Genomic DNA, 25,643 nt, shown 5'->3' on the forward strand with positions numbered 1-25,643 from the left:
CATTGGCCATGCTAAATTGCCCCTTGGTGTCCCACGTTGCGTAGGTTAAAGGGGTTAATGGGGCAAATATGTGGGGTTATGGGGATAGGGCCTGGGTGGGATTGTTGTCGGTGCAGTCTTGACGGGCCGAGTGGCCTCCTTCTGCACCGTAGGGATTCTATAAGGCTGTCAGTAAACTCATTTTCTAGGTCAACCAAATTGAGTTGGGGAGGGGAACTACAAATCATAGACTCCCTACAGTATAGAAGGAGGCCATTCAGTCCATCGAGTCTGCATCGACAACAATCCAACCCAGGCCCTATCCCTACAACTCCAAATATTTTGCCCACTAACCTCCCTGACACTAAGGGGCAATTTAGCATGGCCAATCCACCTAATCCGCAGATCTTTGGAGTGTGGGGGGGAAACCGCAGCACCCAGAGGTAACTCATGCAGACAAAGGGAGAACGTGCAAACTGACACAGGCAGTGACTCAAGCCAGGAATCAAACTTGGGTCCCTGGCACTGAGAGGCAGCAGTGCTAACCGCTGTGCTGCCTCCAGGCACTCGAGGCCGGAATCGAACCTGGGTCCCTGGTGCTGTGAGGCAGCAGTGCTAAGCAATGTGCTGCCCACAGGCATCCGAGGCCAGAATCGAACCTGGGTCCCTGGTGCTGTGATGCAACAGTGCTAACCACTGTGCCAACGTGCATTAAAAAGTCATTCCTCTCCCCTGTAACCAAGCAGCAAAAAAAAAGCAATATTTTCTTCCAGTCTCACTACAATATATAAAAACATTGTTCTTCAAAAGTGACTCAGAAATTGAAGAATTCCTGTAACACTGTGAAAGTATTGTGGGAACTTCAATTCACACACATTTTCCCCAGTTAGTTAATTAACAAATGATAATGATTGGTCCACAACTTAACGGTAATAGTTTACATTGTCCAGTCAGTTCGGTAAGGCCACAGATGTTTTCTCAGTTTCGAACACATCTGTGGGCTGGCACAGAAGCTTAAAGGCAACAAATGAAAAAAAGAGAAATATATAATGACCATCCATTTTCAGTGCCTTGTCTGTTAGTAATAGTTTCTCTTCCTTAGCTCAAGTGTCTGGCTAATTCAGTGCTCGTAAACTTAAGGAGGGCTATATCCTAGACAATTAAGAAATGTTTAATTCTACGCAGCTACATATATTACGCTTGATATAATTTATAGATTGAGCGATCACAGCATTGAGTTCAACAACTTGCAGTAAACTCAGGGTTTTTCTTTTGAACAGGAGGCAACCAAAATGTTCCCAGCTGACTTGGTAAGAAGGCAAGAGCCTGTGAAGGCTATTTGGCCCATCAAGCCACCTCCTAGCTTCTACAAACTAGGAATTGGCCACCAATAAGCTACAGCCTTCTCAATGCAAAAAAATTCAAGCAGCTGTATTGGGAAAAGGCAGGCTACGACATGTACACATGGACGTGTACACTCCAGATCAACTATTTCTTCTATTTGTCTTTCTTTGTACAAGGCACACAGGCTCTGCCAGTCCACGCCAGGGTACAATTGGTGCTTCACAGCATTGCTTGGTTAATTAACAGCATTAGAAAAATTCAACATATAGAACGTCAAATATTCAGTCAGGTCCTGCGGCATTATGGGATAGGTGACCTCAAAGTTGACTTCAGTTTATCCTTCCGTTTTCTTTTCCCCCCTGACCCCCTACCACAGTCAAGCTGTTAACAGAAGCTGAGCCAGTTGCTGGATTCTCTCTCTCTCCTGGTGGATGTAAATTTGAGTGTCCCAAAGCATGTTGACCAAAATGGCATCGTCAATCTCATCCAACATCACATCCGTCTTCAGCTGAGAGTTGAGCCTGGGTGAGGAACAACAGCATCGCGTTAGGCTCACTCAGTTTCCCCACATACACACAGTCAAGACTCAGGGCGGCACTGTGGCACAACGGTTAGCACTGCTGCCTCGCAGCGCCAGGGACCTGGGTTCGATTCCCGGCTTCGATCAGAGTCTGTGTGGAGTCTGCACATTCTCCCTATGTCTGCGTGGGTTTCCTCCGGGTGCTCCGGTTTCCTCCCACATTCTAAAAGATGTGCTGGTTAGGTGCATCGACCCAAAGAGGCATTGAAGTGCGGCAACTGGGGGAATTTCACAGTAACTCCATTGCAGTGTTAATGTAAGCCTTATTTCATAGAATCCCTCCAATACAGAAGGAGGCCATTCGACCCATCTAATCTGTACTGATCACATCCCACCCAGACCCTATTGCCATAGCCTTGCACATTTACCCTGCTAACCTACCCGACACTACGGTCAATTTTAGCATGGCCAATCCACCTAACACACACATCTTTGGAGTGACTAATAAATAAACTTTACACAGCAAGGCATCCCAACTGCTTTGCCCTGGGCAATGTAACCTGCCAGTCCTACATGAACAAACCTCATTGACAGATGAGGGAACAATGCTGAGAACGGCCAGTCTTGTGGAACAGTCCAGCCCAGGCAGAATGACAAATACAGAATATGCTCACCTGCTCGCTTTCCCACCAAGCCTGGGAAACATACTTTATTTTCCTCCCCGCCCTCCAGTTGAAAGAAAATTTTATTCACATCGAGTGACTGAGGTCTTCACCATCTGATCATTAAATCAGCACAAGGATCACAGTCACACATCCCAGCTTTCATTTCCTTTCCTTTCCCACATCCTACAGATCCCATTTTAGGACGGACCATTGCAACAATTTGCAATGTCCAGAAACCGCATTGAAAACATCACAAATATGTCAGACAACTGCAATATCTCAAAGTTTGCAGACGATACCAAGTTGGGTGGAAGGGTGAACTGTGACGAGGATGCAGAATCCTTCAGTATGATCTGGACAGGTTGGGTGAGTGGGCAAATCAAAGGCAGATCACAGAATCCCTACAGTGCAGAAGGAGACCATTTGATCCATCAAGTCTGCACTGACCACAATCCCACCCAGGTTCTATTCCCGTAACCCCCCATGCATTTATCCTGCTAACTTTCTCCCCACAACACTAGAGTCAATTTATCTTGGCCAATCCACCTAACCCGTACATCTTTGGACTGTGAGAGGAAACCAGAGCACCTGGGGGAAACCCGTGCAGACACAGGGAGAATGTGCAAACTCCATACAGTCAGTGATCCAAAGCCAGAATCGAACATAGGTCCCTGGTGCTGTGAAGCAGCAGTGCTAACCACTGTGCCATCCTGTGCAGATGCAGTATGATTTGGATAAATGTGAGGTTATTCACTTTGGAAACAAAAACAAGAAGACACATTACTACTGAATGGCTGTTAATTGGGAGAGGAGAATGTGCAGCGGAACCTGGGTGTCCTTGTGAACCAGTCACTGAAGATAAGCATGCAGGTGCAGCAGGCGGTAAAGAAGGCAAATGGTATGTTGGCCTTCATTGAGAGAGGTTTCGAGTACAGGAGCAAGGATGTGTTGTTGCAATTATACAAGGCCTTGGTGAGACCACACCTAGAATATTGTGCGCAGATTTGGTCTCCTTTTCTGTTCTTGGTCTTGAGGGAGTGCAGCGAAGATTTACAAGGCTGATTCCGAGGATGGCGGTACTGATGTATGAGAAGAGAATGACTAGATTAGGATTGTTTTCGCTGGAGTTCAGACAAATGAGGGGGGAATCTCGTAGACTTATAAAATTCTAACTAGACAGGGGGGATATTCCCGATGGTGGGTATGTCCAGAACCAGGCATCACAGACTGAGGATACAGGAACATGCAGACACCACACAGTGACCCAAGCTGGGAATTAAATGCTGGTCCCTGGCACTGTGAGGCAGCAGCGCCGACCACTGTGCTGCCATGCCACCCATTTCAAACTGGCATGGCATATTCTGCTGGTTCTGAAGCTGCACTGGAGCCACCTGCTGCCAGTGGGGGCACCTGGTATGTAACATCTGCCTGGGCTGGCTCTGAGCTTCCTCCGTTAAAGCTCCAGCCAGCCGAACCCGCCGCCACTCCCACTGCTGCGCTCACCTGCCACTGCTGTGCCATCAGGCCCAGCTGCCGGGGGTCAGGAGCTGTCAGAGGGCAAGTCGGGGTAGGGATATGAAGAGGAGCTGGACGGCTCACTCAGCTGCAGCTGCCGTGGGGGAGTCTTCACTCTGAAGGGAACCGGATTCAACCAACAGCGGCCATGCATCGGAGACTTACATAGAAACTAGCAGCAAGGGTAGGCCATTCGGCCTTTCAAGTCTGCTCCACCATTCATTACGATCATGGCTGATCATCAAATTCAAAGTCTGTCATATGAGGAGATACTAAGTCGGTTAGGATTGCACTTATTGGAGTTTAGAAGAGTGAGAGGGGATCGCATAGAAACTTATAAAATTCAAACAGGATTAGCCATGGTAGATTCAGAAAGAATGTTCCCGATGGTGCGTGAGACCAGAACTAGGGGTCATAGTTTGAGGATAAGGGGTAAACCTTTTAGAACTGAGGTGAGGAGAAATTTCTTCACCCAGAGGGTGGTGCTTGTGTGGAATTCACTCCCACAGAAAGTAGTTGAGGCCAAAACATTGTGTGATTCCAAGAAGAAATTAGATGTAGCTCTTGGGGCTAAAGGGGTCAAGGGATTTGTGAGGAAGGGGGGGGATCAGGATATTGAATTCATTGATCAGCCGTGATCAAAATGAATGGGGAAGCAGACACAAAGGGCCGAATGGCCCACTCCTGCTTCTAGTTTCTATGTTTCAGTGTAATAACCTCTTCCTGCCTTCGTCCCATATCCTTTGACCCCTTTAGCCCCAAGAGCTAGATCTAATTTCTTCTTGAAATCACATAACATTTTGGCCTCAACGTTACATTAAATGGAGAGCTTCAGCAGGCAAGTGTTTGATGATGAAGAGTTAGGGATGCCCATATCCCTGAGACAGAGAGAGAATAATAAAAAGCCATACCTGAAATACGGAATGTCCACCATTTCACACCAGGCTCTGGCTCGATCCACTGCTCGACCGTCAGAATCAGTGCACTGACAAACAGAAGGCGGAGGTCCCATTACTACACTGACACATTGAGACTTTCTCCTCACGTAGTCGAAAGAGATTGTGTTTTCTCATTGCCACACACCCAGCACCAGCAGAGCAACCTGCTGCCAGATCTAAAGAGTAGTCAACGCAGATGTAGCAGTATGGGTTGAGGAGAAATATAATATTCTTTTTGCGAAATGTGAGAACAGATCCAGGATAGACTTTCTTTTAAAAAGTTGCATTATTTTAATGATGATAATTGTATTAAAACCTTCTATAAACAAAAAAAGAAATCAGATCGACCCTCAATGCTGGATGATCACTGGACACTCAAAAGGGTCTGGTTTATTTAAGCTAAGTTTAAGTTTTAAGTTTGCTTTATTAGTGTCACAAGTAGGCTTAAATTAACACTGCAGTGAAGTTATTGTGAATATCCCCTAGTCGCCACACTCCGGCACCTGTTCAGGTACACGGAGGGAGAATTTAGCTTGGCCAATGCACCTAACCAGCACGTCTTTCTGACTGTGGGAGGAAACCGGAGCACCCAGAGGAAACCCACAGTCATGGGGAGAACGTGCAAACTCCGTACCCAAGCTGGGAATCGAACCCGGCTCCCTGGTGCTGTGAGGCAGCAGTGCTAACCCATTAGATTTTAAATCACTTTATCCTGTGCCTGTCATTAGTGAAGTCTGCACTCATTATAAAAAGCAACAGTACTCCATTTTTATTGAGATACCAAATTAAATGAAAGGACTAAAACAAGCAGGAAAGAAGATAACACAAGCTTCGCCCTGTGTCCTTTGGTTATTAAGTGATGCCAAGCTTACATTTCAAAGCCCTGAAGATGGCAGGAGTTGGAAAGGCAGAAAATACCTGGGAAAGAAGGATGGAGGAGCATATGCTATTACAAAGTCTACTGGTATGATTAACAGAAACAGGAAAGCAAGGTTCAGAGGAGTATAAAATATAGCCAGGCAACCAATCATTCAGTGCATTGTTACATTTGCTACTGTACAATTACCAGTTTGAAACTTATTTGGATAACAGTAAAAGACATATTTAATTTCAGAGGATCAGAGAATGACTACAGTGCAGAAGAGGTCATTCGGCCCACCGAGTCTGCACCGACTCTCAGATTGAGTTTCATAAACAGGCCCCCTTCCCCACCCTATTCCCATAACTCTACACATTTTAACATGGCTTATCCATCTAACCTACACATCTTGGGACACTGAGGGCAATTTTGCTTGGCCAATCCATCTAACGTACACATCCTGGGACATAAAGTCGCAATTTAGCTTGGCCAATCCACTTAATCTGCACATCTTTGGACTGTGGGAGGAAACCCACACATACACGGGGGGAATGTGCAAATTCCGCACAGACAGTGACCCAAGGCCGTAATCAAACCTGGCTCCTGGGCGCCGTGAAGCAGCAGTGCTAACCACCATGCCCACCATGCTGCCATTGGGTACACAAAGGGAGAATTTAGCATGGTTAATGCACCTAACCTGCACATTTTTGGACTATGGGAGGAAACCGGAGCACCTGGAGGGAACCCATACAGACACAGGGAGAACGTGCAAATTCCACACAGACAGTGACCCAAGGCCAGAATTGAACCCAGATCCCTGTTGCTGTCAAGCAGCAATGCTAACCACCATGCCGCCCACTGGATTTGAACTAACGTCAAGTGACAAGACTCTCAAAAACAACAGGCATAGTGATTCCTTAAGCGCCCCACTTTTAAGGAACAGTAAATTCATGCAAGGGGAAAACAAAAACAAACACACACTGCCTCCATGTTATACTTACACAGTCAACTACCATCTTGCCCAGCTCTCTGGCTCCAAAGACTGTTTTAGCCAGTTCCCAGGGATTGGAGGGGCGGAAAACATCCACAGAGGTCACAGGTACCTGTGGGGGCTTTCCTGTTCCTAGTGAAACAACAATGCCCAGCTTCTTCACCTGATTCCCCCTACCCTGCAAATTGAACAGTGCGAATAAAAAGAACAAACTGTCAAAGCCAAGTTCCCGAAATTCCGTTCCTTACCTTGTAACGTTCAGTGGTTAAATTAGGTTGCATTCACAAATCTTTTTCAGGCCGCTGTACGTAACTCATTAGAGGAGAGAATGGAGTTCTCCACCAGGTTCATGAATTCCACTCTCCAATACATGTGCGAATGGAGGACTTGTTGCGTGGGATCAACTGTTTGGCTAACTGCAGAGTTGAGTTAAATCTGGTTCAGTCTCGCCCTCATCCGATCTCAACATTCAAAATCCCTACAGTACAGAGGGAGGCTATTCTGCCCATCAAGCCTGCACTAACCACAATCCCACTAACCGCACATTCCTTAGTGTCAGGGGGACAACAAGGGGCAATTTAGAATGGCCAATGCACCTAACCTGCACATCAATAAACACTAAGGGGCAATGTACCATGGCCAATCCACCCAAACTACACATCTTTGGACATCAAGGGGCAATTTAGCATGGTCAATTCACCTGATCTGCCCATCTTTGGATACTATGGGGCAATTTTGCATGGCCAATCCACCTAACCAGCACATCTTTGGATATTAAGAGCAATTTAGCATGGCCAATCCACCTAACCTGCACATCTTTGGACAGTAAGGGGAAATTTAGCATGCCAGTCCACCTAAACTATACATCTTGGAGCACTAAGGGACAATTTAGTATGGCCAATTCAGCTAACTTAAACATCTTTGGACACTAAGGGGCAATTTAGCACAGCCAATCAACCTAACCTACACACCTTTGGAGTGTGGGAGGAAACCGAAGCACCCAGAAGAAATCTACGCAGACATGGGGAGAACGTGCAAACTCCACACAATGACCCAAGGCCAGAATTGAACCTGGTCCCTGGCGGTGTGAGGCAGCAGTGCTAACCACTGTGCCACCATGCCACTCTTCCAGGAGGGGACCAAAAAAGCGACTGATCTTCTCCTTCATCCATTACGCTCCCTAGCCATGCTCCACCCTAACTGACTCAGCGACACTTCAATCGAGGTCAGTGAGACATAAAGATCATGGACCAAACCAGTCTTTCCTGTTCATTTCACAATATAGGGTCCATGTACTCTCAGAATCAGTGAAAGATTGACATGCATGTTTAAAGCAATGTTTTAAATGCAGAAATTCTCCCTTTTGCCTCCAACTACATGATTTCACAATGGAAGAGGGAGAATGGTCACACTCTGCTCCAAACTCAGCATCACAGTTCCAAGATATTGGGAGCAAATGGACACACTTTCAGTTTCTAATTCATAGGATTAAAAAAGACACAGAATAATTGTTCAGGGCACAAATCTATCGACAAGAAGTTCTTTTGCCCAATGCAGAAACAGAATAAAATAACAGGAGAAAATAAAGGTGGGTAAAATGTGGACTGGAATTCTTTTTCGATTTCTTTTACTCCCATCTAAAACACCCAAGATTCTAACAAAGGGGCAATGGGATCTTCAACAACTTGCATTCCACCCTTTGCAACAGCGAGAGCAGCAATTTTTGTTTAATAGTCCACTAGACCTTCGCCTTCCCTAGTTAGAGACTAACCCAGCTTCCTGCATTTGTTTAAGTGTGTTTGGGGACCTGGGTCTGTACTTGATGGAATTTAAAAGGATGAGGGGGGGAATCTAATTGAAACTTACAGAATACTGAGTTAGAATAGAAGTGGAGAGAATGTTCCCACTCGGGGGAGAGAATAGAACTCGAGGCCACAACTTCAGAGTGAAGGGACACTCCTTTAAAACAGAGATGAGGAAGAATTTCTTCAGCAAGATGGTGGTGAATCTGTGGAACTCACTGCCACAAAGGGCTGTGGAGGCCAGCTCACTGAGTGCCTTTAAGACAGAGACAGATAGGTTCTTGATCAAGAAAGGATCAACAGTTATGAGGAGAAGGTAGGAGAATGGAGATGAGAATCAAATCAGCCATGATTAAATGGCAGAGCAGACCCGATGGGCCGAATGGCCTAATTCTGCTCCGATATCTGATGGTCTATATTCATTTGTGGGACATGGGTGTCGCTGGCTGGCCAGCATTTATTGCCCATTCCTTGGTGCCTTTGAAGGGCAGTTAGGAGTCAATCACATTGCTGTGGCTCTGGAGTCACATGTAAGCCAGACCAGGTAACAACGGCAGATTTCCTTCTCTAAACATCAGTGAGCTAGATGTGTTTTTCTGACAATTGACAATGGTTTCATGGTCATCAGTAGATTCTTAATTCCAGATATTTTTTATTGAATTCAAATTCGAACCAGTATCCCCAGAACATTTGCTAAGTTTTTGGATTAATAGTCCAGCAGTAATACCATTAGGCCATCACCTCGCCTAGTTAGAGACTAACCCAGCTTCCTGCATTTGCCTTAAGAGTTAGCAGCAGATTTATCAAAGCGGTGCCCACCTTGCTCTTCAGGTTCTGATTGTACTCGTGAATTTCAGTCAGGGCGTCCAGCGTCGGGTTATTCGCCAGCAGCCCTCCATCCAAAAAGCGACCCATGGGTCGGAAGTACGTCGGGGCTGCTCCACTGCAGCGAGCGGCCCGCCACACCAACTGATCTGTTTCAATAGAGGCCACAGTTTAGAATGTACACATGACATGCTGTCCCTAACTGGCTGTGATGTGGAGATGCCGGCGTTGGCCTGGGGTAAGCACAGTAAGAAGTCTCTCAACACCAGGTTAAAGTCCAACAGGTTTATTTGGTAGCACGAGCTTTCAGAATGTCCTAACTGGCTGTGCATAGATCAGCTTTTCCACATTGCCCACCAACTTTTGCCTACCAGGTGCCTGCAGTAACTCACTGACCACGCAATGGCTTCAGCTTTCTACATGGTATCACCGGTAACTGTACCGCTTTTAAAAGGTTTGCTTTCACTTCAGTTGGAACTTCCAAAGCCTATCCTTCAAAGAACACAGGAACAGGCCCTTCACCCCTCCAAGCCTGTGCCAATCATTATGCCCTAACTACACTAAAAAAAAGCCTTCTGCCCTTACACGGTTTGTATCCCTCTATTCCCTCCCTATTCACGTACCCATTCAAGATGCCTCTTAAACGTTGCTAATGTGCCTGCTTCCACCACCCCCTCTCGCAACAAGTTTCAAGCACCCCCACTCTCTGCATGAAAAACTTTCCCCTGTCTCACCTTGAACCTGTGCCCCCTTGGAATTGACACTTCCACTCTGGAAAAAAGCCTCTGACCATCCACCCCTCTCCGTGACTCCCATTTTTTTTAGACTTCTATCAGTGGTGATATCTCTAAATAAGTTAACTTCCCTCACTCATATCAATCACTCCTCCAACTGCTCACAAGATCCATGCAAGCATAACGTAATGGTTAAAAAAGAAAGTCTTGGACTTATATAACATTTTCCACAATCAAAACATTCTACATTTTATAAAATACTTCTGAAGTCACTGTTGTAATGTGGGAAACGTTTTTTGATTTGATTTATTATTGTCACGTGTATTAATATGCAGTGGAAAGTAGTGTTTCTTTTGCGCTACATAAAGCATACCGTTCATTAGAGAAGGAAATGACAGAGTATAGAATTTGGTGTTACAGTCATAGTTAGGGTGTAGAGAAAGATCAGCTTAATGCAAGGTAAGTCCATTCAAAAGCCTGACAGCAACAGGGAAGAAACTATTCTTGAGTCGGTTGGTACATGTCCTCAGACTTATGCACCCCGGACATTCTCTCTTCCGCCTTCTACCTCCGGGAAGGAGATACAAAAGTCTGAGGTCACGTACCAACCGACTCAAGAATAGTTTCTTCCCTGTTGCTGTCAGACTCTTGAAATGGACCTACCTTGCATTAAGTTGACCTTTCTTTACACCCTAGCTATGACTGTAACACTACATGCTGCACTCTCTCATTTCCTTCTACATGTATAGCGCGCAAGAAATAATATTTTTCACTGTTTGTTAATACATGTGACAGTAATAAATCAAATCAAAAAAATCTTTTTCCCAACAGAAGAAGGTGGAGGAATGTCCAGGGTGCGTGGGGTCCTTGATTATGCTGGCTGCTTTTCCGAGGCAGCGGGAAGCGTAAACAGAGTCAATGGATGAGAGGCTGGTTTGCGAGATGGACTGGGCTATGTTCATGACCCTTTGTAGTTTCTTGCAGTCTTGGGCAGCAAATCTGTCCCACAAACAGCGACGTGATCATAACCCAATCACTGTTTATCCAATGCTGATCAAGGATAAGTATGGTTGGATACAGAGGATAAGCTCCCCTGGTCCTCTTTGAAATGGTGTCACAGGCTCCCTGGCAGCTGCCTGAGCAGGCAAGATGGGACCTCGTTCAGTATCTCGCCTGAGAGATAAAGACGGTGTGGCACTTCCTCAGCATTGCATTAGGAATGTCAGTTCATTTTGTTTTGTGGGCTCATGCTCTGGGGTGGAAGTCGAACTGGAAACCTTGTGGCTTAGAGGCAAGAGTGCTACCAATGGAGGCGCAGCTAAGCTTTGGTTTATGGGAAGTGGGGGCCCACTCATGGAACTTGCCTTTTACACGGCGTACGTGTTAAGAGCTTTGGGAGCAAGTTCAAATTGCAACACCCCATTCCCCGGTGCAGCTGATGATGATTTAAGCAAAAGGTGTTGGGAGAAATTGAACAGAATTACAGAGCTCTGCGGTTCTAAGAAAGCTTGGACACCATCTTCATAACAGCAAGGTTCAACATTAACTAGCAATCCACTCATCCAAATGCATTGGATAGAGACACTGACCGACTCTCCAGCCTATTGTGCATTCCTCAGCAAATGCCTAAGGAAATTCCATCTCCATGGCAGCCTGCATTCTTAGACAGTTTTACATCTGTGGGAGATTGTGGAGTAAAAAAAAAATGTACATATGTTTTTTTTAAACACTTTGCAGCACTAATTGTTGGGGAGCGAGAAACTCTCCCAATCATTTGGCATTCTGAGAGGGCAGACCGGTTGTGTTCATAGAATCCTACAGTGCAGAAAGAGGCCATTTGGCCCATCGAATCTGCACCGACTTTCTCATAGAGCATCTCACCAAGGCCCTATACCCCGTAACCCCACATATTTACCTCACTCATCCCCCTAATTTTGGGCATTAAGGGTGCAATTTACCATGGCTATTCCACCTAACTTACAGATCTTTGGACTCTAAGGGGCAATTTAGCATGGCCAATCCACCTAACCCGCACATCTTTGGACTGTGGCAGGAAACCAGAGCACCCAGAGGAAACCCACGCAGACAAGGGGAGACTGTGCAGATTTTGCACATAGTGACCCAAGCCAGGAATCGAACCTGGGTCCCTGGTGCTGTGAGGCAGCAGTGCTAACCACCGTGTCACCCTTTCTTCTACTTGGTTCTCCCTGTGTCTGTGTGGGTTTCCTTCAAGTGCTCTGGTTTCCTTCCACAGTGCAAAGATGTGCTGGTTAGGTTGATTGGCCTTGCTAAGTTGCCCCTTAGTGTCCAAAGATGTGTAGTTTATTAGTTGAGGCACAGTTTACAAAAGCAGGGGAGTCATGTTGGAGTTTTATAGAACTTTGGTGAGGCCACAGTATTGTTTGCAGTTCTGGTCGACACGTTATAGGAAGGATGTGATTGCATTGGAGGGGGGGGCAGGGCAGATTCACCAGGATGGTGTGTGGGATGGAACATTGAAAGAGAGGTCGGACAGGCTTGGGTTATTTCTGTTGGAGCAGAGAAGACTGAGGGGTGACCTGATCGAGATGCACAAGATTATGACAGATATGGACAGAGTGGATAAAGAGTAGCTGTCCCTGTTAAGCTGAAGGGGCAGTCACAAGGGGATGCAGATTCAAGGTGAAGGGCAGGAGGTTTAGGAAGCAGATGTGAGGAAAATCCTTTTTACCCAGAGGGTGTTGAGGGTCTGGAATGTGCTGCCTGGGAGGGCAGTGGAGGCGGGATGCCTCACATCCTTTAAAAAATACCTGGATGAGCACTTGGCATGCCAGCATATTCAGGGCTATGGGCTAGGTGCTGGTAAATGAGACTAGGTGAAGAGGCAGCTGTTTCTTGCATGTCGGTGGAGACTCGATAGACCGAGTTGTATGATTCTATGGTTCTATTCTCGGTTTGGTTCATTGGCCATGGTAAATTGCCTCTTAGTGTCCAATGATGTACCTATTAGGTTGATTGGCCATGCTAAATTGGTCCTTAGTGTCCAAAGATGTGCGGGTTAGATGGATTGGCCATGCTAAATTGCTCCTTAGTGTTCAAAGATGTGGTTAGGTGGATTGGCCATGGTAAATGTGCACAGTTATAGGTGTAGGGCAAGGGAGTGGGTCTGGGTAAAATGCTCTTTTGGAGAGTTGGGCAGACCTGATGAGGTGAATAGCCTCTTTCTGCACTGTTGGCATTCTTTGGTGCTCAAGTACTTTATGCATTACTCTTCTTTAGGTGGTTTAGTTGCATAACATATTCTCACAGCTCGAGGTGTGGTGCAATACCATTACAATCATGCAACATCTTTAATATTGTGCAAATGGTATAGCAGAAGTCTCAAAGAGGAGTTTGACTCAAGGATGTTTTGATGACTTGCAAATAGGGAGAAAACAGGAACAGCGGAAAAAGATTTTGTGTAACATAACCAACAAATTCTTAGAAAAGCACAGAAAAGGGGGAAAGCAGATATGTAAAACAGCAGACCAAATGCAGAAAAATAAATCAACTGACCAACAAACAATTGAAGACCTGGGCGTGTATGAGAAACACAAGAAACATCATAAGAAACTTAAATGCAAGGTGATGCATCTTGGTAGATTGAAGCAGGACAGGATTTACTCAGTTAATGGTAGAGTGTTGAAGTTACAGAGCAAAGAGATCAAGGGGTGCATGTTCATAGCTCCTTGAAAGCGGAGTCACAGGTGGACAGAGTGGTGAAGAAGGCATTCGGCATGCTTGATTTCATCGGTCAGAACACTGAATATAGAAGTTGGGACGTCTTTTGAAGTTGTAGAAGACATTGGTAAGGCCACACATGGAATACAGTTCTGATCATCCTATTATAGAAAGGATAATATTAAACTAGAAAGAGTGCAGAAGAGATTTACTAGGATGCTACCGGGACTGGTTTTGAGTTAAAAGGAGAGACTAGATAAAGAGCAAAGAAAATTACAGCACAGGAACAGGCCCTTCGGCCCTCCAAACCTGCACCGACCATGCTGCCCAACTGAACTAAAACCCCCTACCCTTCCAGGGACCAAAGCCCTCTATTCCCATCCTAATCATGTATTTGTAAAGGCGCCCCTTAAACGTCACAATCGTATCTGTTTCCACTACCTCCCCAGGCAGCAAGTTCCTGGCACCCATCACCGTCTGCAGACTGGGACTTTTAACTCTGGAGTGTAGAGCATGACCTTATAGAGGTCTGTAAAATAATGAGGGCACAGGTCAGCTAGATAGTCAATATCTTTTCCCAAAGGTAGGGGAGTCTAAAACTAGAAGGAATGGGTTTAAGGTGACAGGGGAGAGACACAAGTGTCCAGAGGGGCAATTTTTTCACACAGAGTGGTGAATACCTGGAACAAGCTGTCAGAGATAGTAGGAGAGGTGGGTACAATTTTGTCTTTTAAAAAGCATTTAGACAGATACACGGGTAAGATGAGTGTAAACGGACATGGGCCACACATGGGCAATTGGGATTAGTTTAGGGGTTTAAAGAAAAAGGGTGGCATGGATAAGTTAGGCCGAAGGGCCCGTTCCCATGCTCTAAACTTCTATAATTCTATGAGATAAAGATGTTGTAAGTTTTGCTTTGCCTAGACATTCTTCTAAGCAATTTTTACCAATTAGAATTTTTGACTTCAAAGTGCATGACAAATTATTCTGCTTCAAAATGACAATTGCAGCATTTTTTTATTCATTGGTTTCGCTGGCTGGGCCAGCATTTACTGCCTGTCCTTAACTGCCCCTGAATGGAGTGGCTCACTCACCCATTTCTACAGTGACATTGTGGCACAGTGGTTGGCACTGCTGCCTCACAGCACCAGGGACCCAGGTTCGATTCCAGCTTCGGGTCACTGTCTGTGTGGAGTCTATACATTCACCCTGTATCTGCGTGGGTTTCTTCTGGGTGCTCTGTTTTCCTCCCACAGTCCAAAGGCGTGCAGGTTAGGTGAAAATGGTCATGCTAAATTACCCCTTTGTGCCAGGGGGACTAGCTAGGGTAAATGCATAACGTTATGGGGATAGGACCTGGGTGGGACTGTGGCCAGTGCAGGTTCGATGGGCCAAATGGCGGCCTCCTGCACAGTGGGGCTCGATGACTGGTGTGAAATCTCAGAGGGGCAGTTAAGAGTCAATCACATTGCTGTAGGTCTGGAGTTATATGTAGGCCAGGCCAAGGGCAGCATAGTGGCAAGCACTGCTGCCTCACAGTCTGTGCCGACTGTGAGGCTGGGTCCCTGCCTCACAGCGCCAGGGACCCAGCCTCGGGTGACTGTCTGCATGGAGTCTGCACGTTCTTCCTGTGTCTGCGTGGGTTTCCTCTGGGTGCTCCGCTTTCCTTCCAAAGTCCAAGAGACATGCTGGTTAGGTTGATTGGCTGTGATAAATTGCCCCTTAGTGTCAGGGGACGAGCGAGGTAGATAGGGTCTGTGTGGGATTGTTGTTGGTGCAAGTTCGATAGGTCAAATGGCCTCTTTCTGCATTGTAGAGATTCTATGATTCTAAGAAATGTCCTAAAGTCAACCAGATGGGTTTTTACAACAATCAACAATAGTCAACAGTAGATTTGTACTTCCAGATTTTTATTGAATTCAAATTTCACCATCTGCCATGGTGGGATTTGAACCTGTATCCCAGAGCATTGCCCCGTGTCTCTGGATTATTAGTGCAGTGACAATACCATTCCGCCACCACCTCCCCTTGTCAGTAGGGAAGGCCAATGGAGGGGTTTCCTCCGGGTGCTCCAGTTTCCTTCCACACTCCAAAGATGTTAAGTTGATTGGTCATGCCAAATTGACCCTAGTGTCAGAGGGTTAATTGGGTAAACAAGGCCAATCACCCCTTGAATAAACTATTGTTGTACAGGCAATTTCTAGATAAAAAGTAATTGAAGATTTGTGCTTTCATAGTGTTCTTCGTATTTTGACACGTAACAATCTGCAGTTATTACAACTGTAAAATAAATATACAATGTAACAAAAATCTGACTCAAGTGGGTATGGTGGCATAGTGGTACCTCAGAAGCCTGGATAATGATCTGGAAAATGCAGGTTCAAGTTCCACCACAGCAGCTGGGAAACCAAAATTCAATTAATTAAATATGAACAGGAATCAAAAGCTAGAAGTCGTACGGGTAATCATTAAATTAACAGAGGTGCGGCACAGTGATTAGTACTGCTGCCTCACAGTGCCAGGAACCTGGGCTCAATTCCAGCCTCGGGTCACTGTTTGTGTGGAGTTTGCACATTCCCCCCGTGTCTGCATGGGTTCCCTCCAGGTGCTCCAGTTTCTTCCCACGCTTCAAAGATGTTAGGCTGATTGTTCATGTTAAATTGACCCAAGTGCCGGGGGGGGGGGGGGGGGGGTGTGTGTGTGTGTGTGTGTGTGTGTGTGTGTGTGTGTGTGTGTGTGGCGGCGGCGGTGGTTAGTTGGGTAAATAAGTAGGGGATAGGGCCTGGGTGGCACCATGGTCATAGAAATCCTACACTGCGGTCATAGAAATCCTACACTGCAGTCGGCCCACCCAGTCTGCACTGACAACAATCCCATCCAGGCCCTATCCCTATAATCCCACATATTTTACTCTGCTAATCGCTCTAACCTACACATCCCGGGACACTAAGGGGCAGTTTAGCATGGCCAATTTATTTAACCCGGACATCTTTGGACCGTGGGAGGAAACCGGAGCACCCAGAGGAAACCCATGCAGACACGAGATTTGTACAAGAGAATGTACAAATTCGGCACAGACTGTGACCCAAGGCCGGGAATCGAACCCAGGTCCCTGGAGCTCTGAGGCAGCAGTGCTAACCACTGTGCCACCATGCCGCCCCCCGGTCAGTGCAGACTCGATGGGCTGAATAGCCTCCTTCTGCACTGCAGGGATTCTATGATTAAAACATCTAGTTTATTAATGGCCTCAAGGGAAGATGTGCTTATCCAGTGTGGCCTACGTGCAATTCCAGAAGCTTAGCAACTTGGCTCATTCTTAAGTACTCTCCAAAGTGGCCTAGCAAATCACTCACCTGAGTTCAAAAAGGGGAGCTCTGCACCGCCTTCTTCAAGAGAATTTCAGGTGGATGACAAAATATTGGTCACATTCCATGAATGAAGTTTTAAAAAAACAATTGGGAGCTTTGATCCCCAGATATTAAGACATCACAAGTTTTTCGATGTGCTTCTTGCGGGTCGGGCACTGACGCACTTTCTGTTTACCTTTAGGTTGGGTGAGAGCCTTGAACTCCGCTGTCCGCATGTAGGGTGGATCATATCGCGGCTCTGGTGGATTGTAGTTGCGGAACAGGTGAAGTTCTCCAGGGTGTCGGTCGGCCAGAGTTCCAGTCACCATAACTCTATGGGCAGAGTTTAAAGTTTTAATGTTTATTTATTGGTGAGGCTTACATTAATACCGCAATGAAGTTACAGTGAAAATTCCCTAGTTGCCACATGCCGGCACCTGTTCGGGTACACTGAGGGAGAATTTAGCACAGCCAATACACCCTAAACCGCACGTCTTACGGATAGTGAGAGGAAACCTGAAAATGTTAATTTCCTAACTCACAGACAACAATCAGTAAGGATAGCCAACAACACCTCCTCCATGATCATCCTTAACGCCAGTGCTCCACATGGCTGTGTTCTCAGCCCCCTACTATAATCCTTATACACCCCTGACTGTGTGGCCAAACTCCCCTCCAACTCGATTTTCAAGTTTGCTGATGACACCACCATAGTGGGTCAGATCTCAAACAATGACAGGACACAATATAGGAAAGGGATAAAGAATCTCATGAACTGGTGTGACGACAATAATCTCTCTCTCAATGTCAACAAACGAAGAAGATCTTTATTGACTTCAGGAAGCATAGTGAAGAACATGCCCCTGTCTACATCAATGAGAATAAACAGAAATGGTTGAGAGTTTCATGTTTTTAGGTGTCCAGATCACCAACAATCTGTCCTACTCCCTCCAGGCGAACGTCATAGTTAAGAAAGCCCACCAACGCCTCTACTTTCTCAGGAGGCTAAGGAAATCTGGCATATCTGCTACAACTCTCACCAACCCCTACAGATGCACTGTACAAAGAATGCTTTCCTGTTGTATTACAGCTTGGTATGGCTCCTGCTCTGTCCAAGACCGCAAGAAAATATAAAGGTTCGTGAATGAAGACCAGTCCATCACTCAAACCAGCCCCCCATCCATTGACTCTGTCTACACTTCACGCTGCCTCGGGAAAGCAGCCAGCATAATCAAGGATCCCATGTAACCCGGACACTCTCTTCCACCTTCTTCCATCAGGAAAAAGATACAGAAGTCTGAGGACACGTACCAACCAACTGAAGAACAGCTTCTTCCCTGCTGCCGTCAGACTTTTGAATGGACCTACCGCGCATTAAGTTAACCCACTGAGACATCGCTGGACACCCATCTTTGTGTGTGCTACAAGTCAGCATTCAAGATGCCCTTACCTACCCACCACTGGCAGCAATGATATTAAACAAAGTTAATAAATAAACCATTTTAAAAAGCATGATGCATGCCAACATAGTTCACTTTTATTCAAAAAGTTGAAGTGTGAATTTAATATAATGTAGAATTGGGGATTGGTTGCAAGTCAAGGTTAGGTTTGTGAAATAGACAACATTTTAGTATGTAGCAAAGTAACAGGATAAAAACAGATGGGAAAACACGACAGGTAACTAGCTTTCATCGCCACTCTCAAATCAAAAATTAGTAACTCACTTTGGTTTGGTGACATCAGTCATTTTGGTGTTTTCCCCAAACTCTTTCTTCAAAAACTCCTCAAGTGGAACTGAGGAAAATGGCCGGGATCCTTTAAAAACTTCATCTTTCATCCGGAAATACAGGCAACGCAGATATTCCATGGATTTACCTACGAGTGAGAGGAAAACGGTATCCAACAATGGGTGCCTCGAGCAAAACATAGAATCCCTACAGAGCAGGAGGCCCTTTGGCCCATCGGATCTGCACCGACTCCAACAGAGCATCCCATCCAGGTCCTATCCCCGTATCCCCATATATTTACACCTAACTTACACATCTCAGAATCACTGAATTCTTAGTGCAGGAGGCCATTTGGCCATCGAGTCTGCACCGAAAATAATCCCACCTAGGCCCTATACCATAACCCCACATACTTAACCTGCTAGTCCCCTAGTCACTAAGGGACAATTTAGCATGGCCAATCAACCTAACAAGCACTTCTTTGGAGTGTGGGAGGAAAGCGGAACACCCGAAAGAAACCCACGCAGACATGGGGAGAATGTGCAAACTCCACACAGACAGTGACCCAAGGCCCCTGAACCCAGGTCCCTGGTGCTGTGAGGTGGCAGTGCCAACCAGTGTGCCACCGTGCCATCCGTTTATCACTAGCTACACCTTTTATCACCAGCTATAGAAGGAAAGAGGGAAGAATGATTTCAATGAAATCAACCTCAAATATGGTTTGAATATTTTCAATGGGGACAACACATCAAATAACACTACTTCTGAAAACTATGCAAAGCTTGCTGTCTCCCCCACAAAAAATACCAACTTTGGTACGGAATGCACGCTTCCTGTGGAGGGACAAGTACAGCCACACACTGATAAACAAATACAGATGTTTCAGTAATTGAGAATAGAGCCAATGTTTCAAGTCTGGATGATCCTTTGTCAGAGCAGGATGAGATTTGTACATCTTCGCTACATTATACATCAATTGTCTTCAGCTCTGACGAAGGGTCATCCAGACTCGAAACATTGGCTCTATTCTCTCTCCACAGATGCTGCCAGGCCTGCTGAGATTTTCCAGCATTTTCTGTTTTTGGTCCAGATTCCAGCACCCGCAGTATTTTGCCTTTATTTCAGTCGTTGAACTGATTGGGTTTGAGCTTCCTCAGCAACGTCAAGTCTGGGCCCAAAAGTGGTCCGAAACAAGATGGACATCAATCCCAAATTACCATGCAGGGGGATGCGGTATGGTTGGGGCCTCCCAGCAGCTAGTTATGGCATGGTAGAGGCCGGCAGTTAAGCCTGCCAATCACCCTTTTGGCTATAATTAGAATCATGCAGCTCAGAAGAGGCCATTCGGCCCAACAAATCCGAACCGACACATTACAACATCTGAACTCCCACCTAATCCCATCTGCCAGCACTTGGACCATAGCCCTGAATGTTATGATGTGCCAAGCGCTCATTTTAAAGGATGTGAGGCATCCCGCCTCCACCACCCTCCCAGGCACCCTCAAGGTTTTTCTTCACATCCCCCCAATATTTCCTGCCCCTGACAAACCCAGAAAGACAGTGAAAGATAACATAACATCACACTTTAAATTAAACTGTAGGGGACAGAAACTACCAGAATAACCACTGAAAGGGAGGTGAGTACTTGATTTTCTGAAAATCTGAATTCACTGAGTTACTATTTTTGAACAAATCAGTGTCACCTTGGAATTCACACCTCTGCCTGAATCAACGCTGCACAGAGTTTAATTTTTTTTTTAAAGTTTATTTATGAGTGTCCTGATGCTCCTCTTCCCACACCACAGATCCAACTCTTGGTCCAAACTTGCCAACTTTGTGGGGCACTCACCATGTACAATGGCGAGGGCCAGGATTCCACCAGTGCTGGTGCCCGATATCCAGTCGAAGAGCTCCCGGATGGGCTGTCCAGCAGTCTGCTCGATGGCAATGAGCAGCTGTATTAAGACAAGGCCTCGAATTCCACCCCCGTCCAGGCACAGCAAGCGGTCATATCTGAAAATGAACACCGTGCGATTGAACAAAACTGAGGAAAGTACATTAGCGTCCTTTCAAGGAACAGAACACAGTACAGCATAGGGACAGGCCCTTCAGCCCTCCAAGCCTACGCCAATCACTTTTACCTATCTGGACCAACTGCTTAAATCTCTCTATTTCCCGTCTGTTCATATCAAAATACGTCTTAAATGTGACTAATGTAACTACCTCAACCACCTCACCTGGCAGCTCCACTACTTCCAGATCCCCCAGTATCCTTTGTGTAAAAAACTACCCCCGCACAGCTCCAATGAACCCTTCCCACGCCCCCCCCATCTTGAACTCGTGCCCCCTTGTAATTGTCACTTCTGCCCCTGGGAAAAACACTCCAACCCTAACTTATAAACTTCTACCAGGTCGCCCCTTGGTCTCTATCTTTCCAGGGAGAACAATCCCAGCTCTTTCAATCCACATTCTTACCTCCGGTGCCTATATCCATCACCACCATCCAGAGCATCTACCCCTTTCGATAAGGACCCGGCTACCGCGGCAATCCCGATGATATCCTCAAATCCTGAAAACAGAATTGGTTCCTATCAGCTGCTTGTAACCATCCACTCACAGTGCAAAATCCCACACCACCAACAGGTTTATTGTTATTTGATTAGCGCTACGATATTGTTGCAGATTGTTAATGGATTAGTACTCGAGAGGGTTGGATTAATAATCTAGAGAACGCACCCCATTGTGGCAGCATCAAGATCTGACGTGAATTCAAGTTAAAACTCAGAAGAAGAAAGCTGGGTTCAGTGACCGTGAGCTGTTGGATTGCCGTAAAAGTTTAACTGATTATTAATGTTCTTTCGAGAAAGGGGACCTGGCTCTTGCCTTTGTGTAACTCCAATCTTGCCAATATACCAGGTGTAACTCCAGAGCCACAGCAATGTAGTTGACTCTCAACTGCCCTCTGAACAAGGGCAACAAGGGATGGGCAATAAATGCCGGCCCAGCCAGCGACGCCCGTGTCCCACGAATGAATGGGGTACAAAAAAATAAAGCCACTCAGTTGTAATGAGCCACTACCTATCAGTTCAAGAAGATGGGTCATCACTATCTTCTCAACCAGGAGTGTGGATATAATAGGAAGTCTTGTTTCAAGTACAAACTGCACTCACATCCAGTGTTTTGGGAAATAGATATTTCAAAAGTATTTTGATGTTTCAAAATATTGGACTCTGCATCATCTATGATTGCTGTGGTATTTGAGTTTAATAATTCAGGAAACAAAAAAAATAAGGGCTCTGTTCGTTAAAGAATTTTAAGAATAAGCATAACAAAGATGGCAATCTCATTCCCCCCATAGCTCATCCCACAGGTCACCTCTCTGCAGATGTTAATGTGAGGTTCGCCAATCACACATAATCAACTTGACAAATTTAAAACTCCAGCGTGATTCAACGATAAATCAAGAGCAGTAACAAGGGAATGAGGAAAAGTGAAGACGGAGGAAAGGCAAATCCTGCAGAGCAGTTTAGCCTGTGACATCGCTGATAGAGCATTTAACTTTAGAAAAAGATCCCTTTGCCCACCTTATTGATCACCACCCCCGCCCCCCACCGCAAAGCAGGACAGGAGTCCAGGTTACACAAGCGAGGATGCAACAAAAGGGAGCCAACGGCTAAGGTTACCTAATCCAAGGTTGGTTTTCACTGGGAGTGATCTTGCAGTGTGGCTGGGTGATGGTATGGGGGAGTCAGGAGAAGGCGGACAACAACGTTCAGCCCCTATACTATAGAGTAGGCTCAGCATCACCTGCCGGTTAGTGCCTTTGAAGGCATCAAACAATTAGTGCCGGAATATAAACAGGCAAAGCACGATTTTAATTCTGAACCACAACAGAAACACATTTACTACATGCAGGCTTAACTGTTACTTGTTATTAATGCACCTTTCAGAAATTGCAAAGTTTCAAACCAAAATGCTATGTTTGAGATGACTGTTTATGTCTCTTTCTTAAGGCTGGGATGAAACTTGTCCCTCCCCACCCCTCCCCGCTGCCCTTCCTCTCCATCTCCTTCCATCAAGAGTGGGGAGAAGGAAGAGGAAGGAGGGACAATTTCACACGACTGAGGCACGTTTATCAAGTGGAGCTTCTTTAGTTAATGCCATTTCTGTAATTTTTTTTGCTATTTTTCATGAGAATCTAATCATGCAAATTCACTTAAACTATTCCGCACTGGATATCTACCATGGTGTGGAGATGCCGGCATTGGACTTGGGTTAGCACAGTAAGAAGTCCTCACAACACCAGGTTAAAGTCCAATAGATTCATTTGGTAGCACAAGCTACTAGCTTCCTGAGCACTGCCCCCTCATCAGGTGAGCGGGAGTTGTTTGTGAACACAACTCTTGTATGTGAACACAACTCCCACTGACCTGATGAAGGGGCAGTACTCCAAAAGCTTGTGGCATGTACTACTGTTGGACTTTAACCTGATGTTGTGAGGCTTCTTTCTGTATATCTGCAGCAGTGTTGGCTAATCAGAAGACCATTTTTTTTAACTCCTGTCAGAGAATCATTGAATCCCTAGACTGCAGAAGGAGCCATGATATGGAGTTGCCATCATTGGACTCCAGTAGGCACAATAACTAGTCTCACCTGATGAAGGAGCAGCGCTCCAAAAGCTCGTGTTACCAAATAAACCTGTTGGACTTTAACTTTGTGTCGTGAGACTACTTACTCTGCGGAAGGAGGCCATTCAGCCCATCGAGTCTGCACTGACCACAATCCCATCCATTCCTGTAACGCCACATATTTTACCCTGCTAACTCCCTGACACTAAGGGGTAATGTAGCACAGCCAAACCGCCTAACCCACGCATCTTTGGAGTGTGGGAGGAAACCTACACAGACACGGGGAGAGCACACAGACTCCATACAGTGAACTGAGGCCAGAATTAAACCCAGATCCCTGGCATTGTAAGGCAGCACTGCTAACCATTGTGCCACTATGCTGCCCAGCAGCCTCTCTGAACTGGATATTGTTTCTGTGCAGTTCTACAGGCTTTACTTCGCAGGCGACAATCCCTAATCTATTTGGTTAGTTACACCGCTGCTTACAGGTCACCAGTGGCCAAGAAGAGGTAGTAGACTGCCCTGTCCCAAGGCATTTATTTGTTTATTTTGTTTATTTATTAGTGTCTCAAGAATGCTTATATTAATACTGCAATGAAGTTACTGTGAAAATCCCCTGGTCGCCACACTCCGGAGCCTGTTCAGATACACTGAGGGAGGATTTAGCATGGTCAATCTTTCGGACTTTGGCAGGAAACTTGTGATCGCATCCTCAGCAAAGCCATTGGAAATGGGACAGAACTGGCATGGGGGAAAACTCCTATCTCACTATTAAGTAGTGGTAGCACAGCTGCCTCACAGCGTCAGGGACCCAGGTTCGATTCTTGGTTTGGATCACTGTCTGTGTGGAGTCTGCACGTTCTCCCTGTGTCTGCGTGGGTTTCCTCCGGTTTCGTCCCACAGCACGAAAGGTATGCTGGTTAGGTGCATTGGCCATGCTAAAATTCTCCCTCAGTGTACCCGAACAGGCACCGGAACATGGCGACTAGGGGATTTTCACAGTAACTTTCATTGTAACGTTCAGTGTTAATGTGAGCCTACTTGTGACAAATAAATAAACTTTAAGATAGCTAAACTTTAAATGACTTCCACTCAGAAACCAGATCCCAGTTACTGAATTTCTGAAAATCACAGCTCACTGTATTAGAGGGCAGAGGAGTGGTGGGGAAAGAGGGGACACACAACAGGAACAAGCTACGTTCCTGTCCCGAGATGAAACAAACACGTACTCCAGGCATGGGATCAGAGAGGGGAAGTACTCTCCCTATTTTAGAACGTCATTCACTGCTATTTATTTTCTTTCAGGAACCCAATACATGACCTACATTTAATTGGGAGTCTGAGAACAAAGGTTCCAGCCTCATTCAACAGGCTTCACCAAAGGCCTCATATTCACCAGCATCAACACGGCACAGTAATTAGCACTGCTGCCTCACAGCACCAAGGACCCAGGTTCAATCCCCAGCTTGTTTTGCTGTCTATGCTGAGTCTGCACATTCTCCCTGTGTCTGCCTGGGTTTCCTCCAGGTGCTCTGGTTTCCTCCCACAGTCCAAAAGACGTGTAGGTTACGTTGATCGTCCATGATAAATTGATCCTAGTGTCAGGGGATTAACAAGGTAAATCTGTGGGGTTACGGTCATCAGTGCTGATTCAAGGGGTTCCTTCTGCACTGTAGGGATTATATAATTTTACGAGTTGCATATTTATAAATCTTCAGATAATACGGATTTTCCATATCTACATTATAGATTAAAACATTCATATTTTGTCCAGAAATGTTATTTATCAAGTTTATTTATTTATTAGTCACAAGTAGGCTTACATTACCATTGCAATTAAATTACTATGAAAATCTCCTAGTCTCCACGCTCCAGTGTCTGCTCGGATATACCAAGGGAGAATTTAACACGGCCAATGCACCCTAACCAGCACGGCTTTCAGACTGTGGGAGGAAACCAGAGCACCCAGGGGAAATCCACGCAGACATGGGGAGACCGTGTAGACTGCACAGATAGGGACCCAAGCCAGGAATCGACTGTGAGGCAATCGTGCTAACCACCGTGCCGCCC

The 25,643-nt window shown here is 45.9% G+C and overlaps 1 protein-coding gene across 2 annotated transcripts in view; it reads right to left on the minus strand.

Annotated features, from left to right (window-relative positions):
• Positions 1 to 332: 332 nt before the first annotated feature.
• Positions 333 to 25,643, minus strand: part of pla2g6 (phospholipase A2, group VI (cytosolic, calcium-independent)) — a 79,640-nt gene continuing 54,329 nt past the window's right edge. The window contains exons 10-18 of one of the 2 annotated variants that reach the window (XM_080217507.1): positions 22,629 to 22,766; positions 21,421 to 21,514; positions 20,795 to 20,958; positions 18,943 to 19,093; positions 17,415 to 17,551; positions 9,433 to 9,587; positions 6,822 to 6,989; positions 4,935 to 5,008; positions 333 to 1,844 (exon numbers count right to left, since the gene is read on the minus strand). In XM_080217507.1, the coding sequence (XP_080073633.1) occupies positions 1,700 to 1,844; positions 4,935 to 5,008; positions 6,822 to 6,989; positions 9,433 to 9,587; positions 17,415 to 17,551; positions 18,943 to 19,093; positions 20,795 to 20,958; positions 21,421 to 21,514; positions 22,629 to 22,766 (1,226 nt within the window). In that variant the 3' untranslated portion in view covers positions 333 to 1,699. The remainder of the gene's footprint in view (positions 1,845 to 4,934; positions 5,009 to 6,821; positions 6,990 to 9,432; positions 9,588 to 17,414; positions 17,552 to 18,942; positions 19,094 to 20,794; positions 20,959 to 21,420; positions 21,515 to 22,628; positions 22,767 to 25,643) is intronic. The other variant, XM_080217508.1, reaches the window with a different exon arrangement.

Source organism: Carcharhinus amblyrhynchos, chromosome 35 (assembly GCF_965287045.1).
Source record: "Carcharhinus amblyrhynchos chromosome 35, sCarAmb.v2.hapA, whole genome shotgun sequence".
NCBI classification, from domain to species: Eukaryota; Metazoa; Chordata; class Chondrichthyes; order Carcharhiniformes; family Carcharhinidae; genus Carcharhinus; species Carcharhinus amblyrhynchos.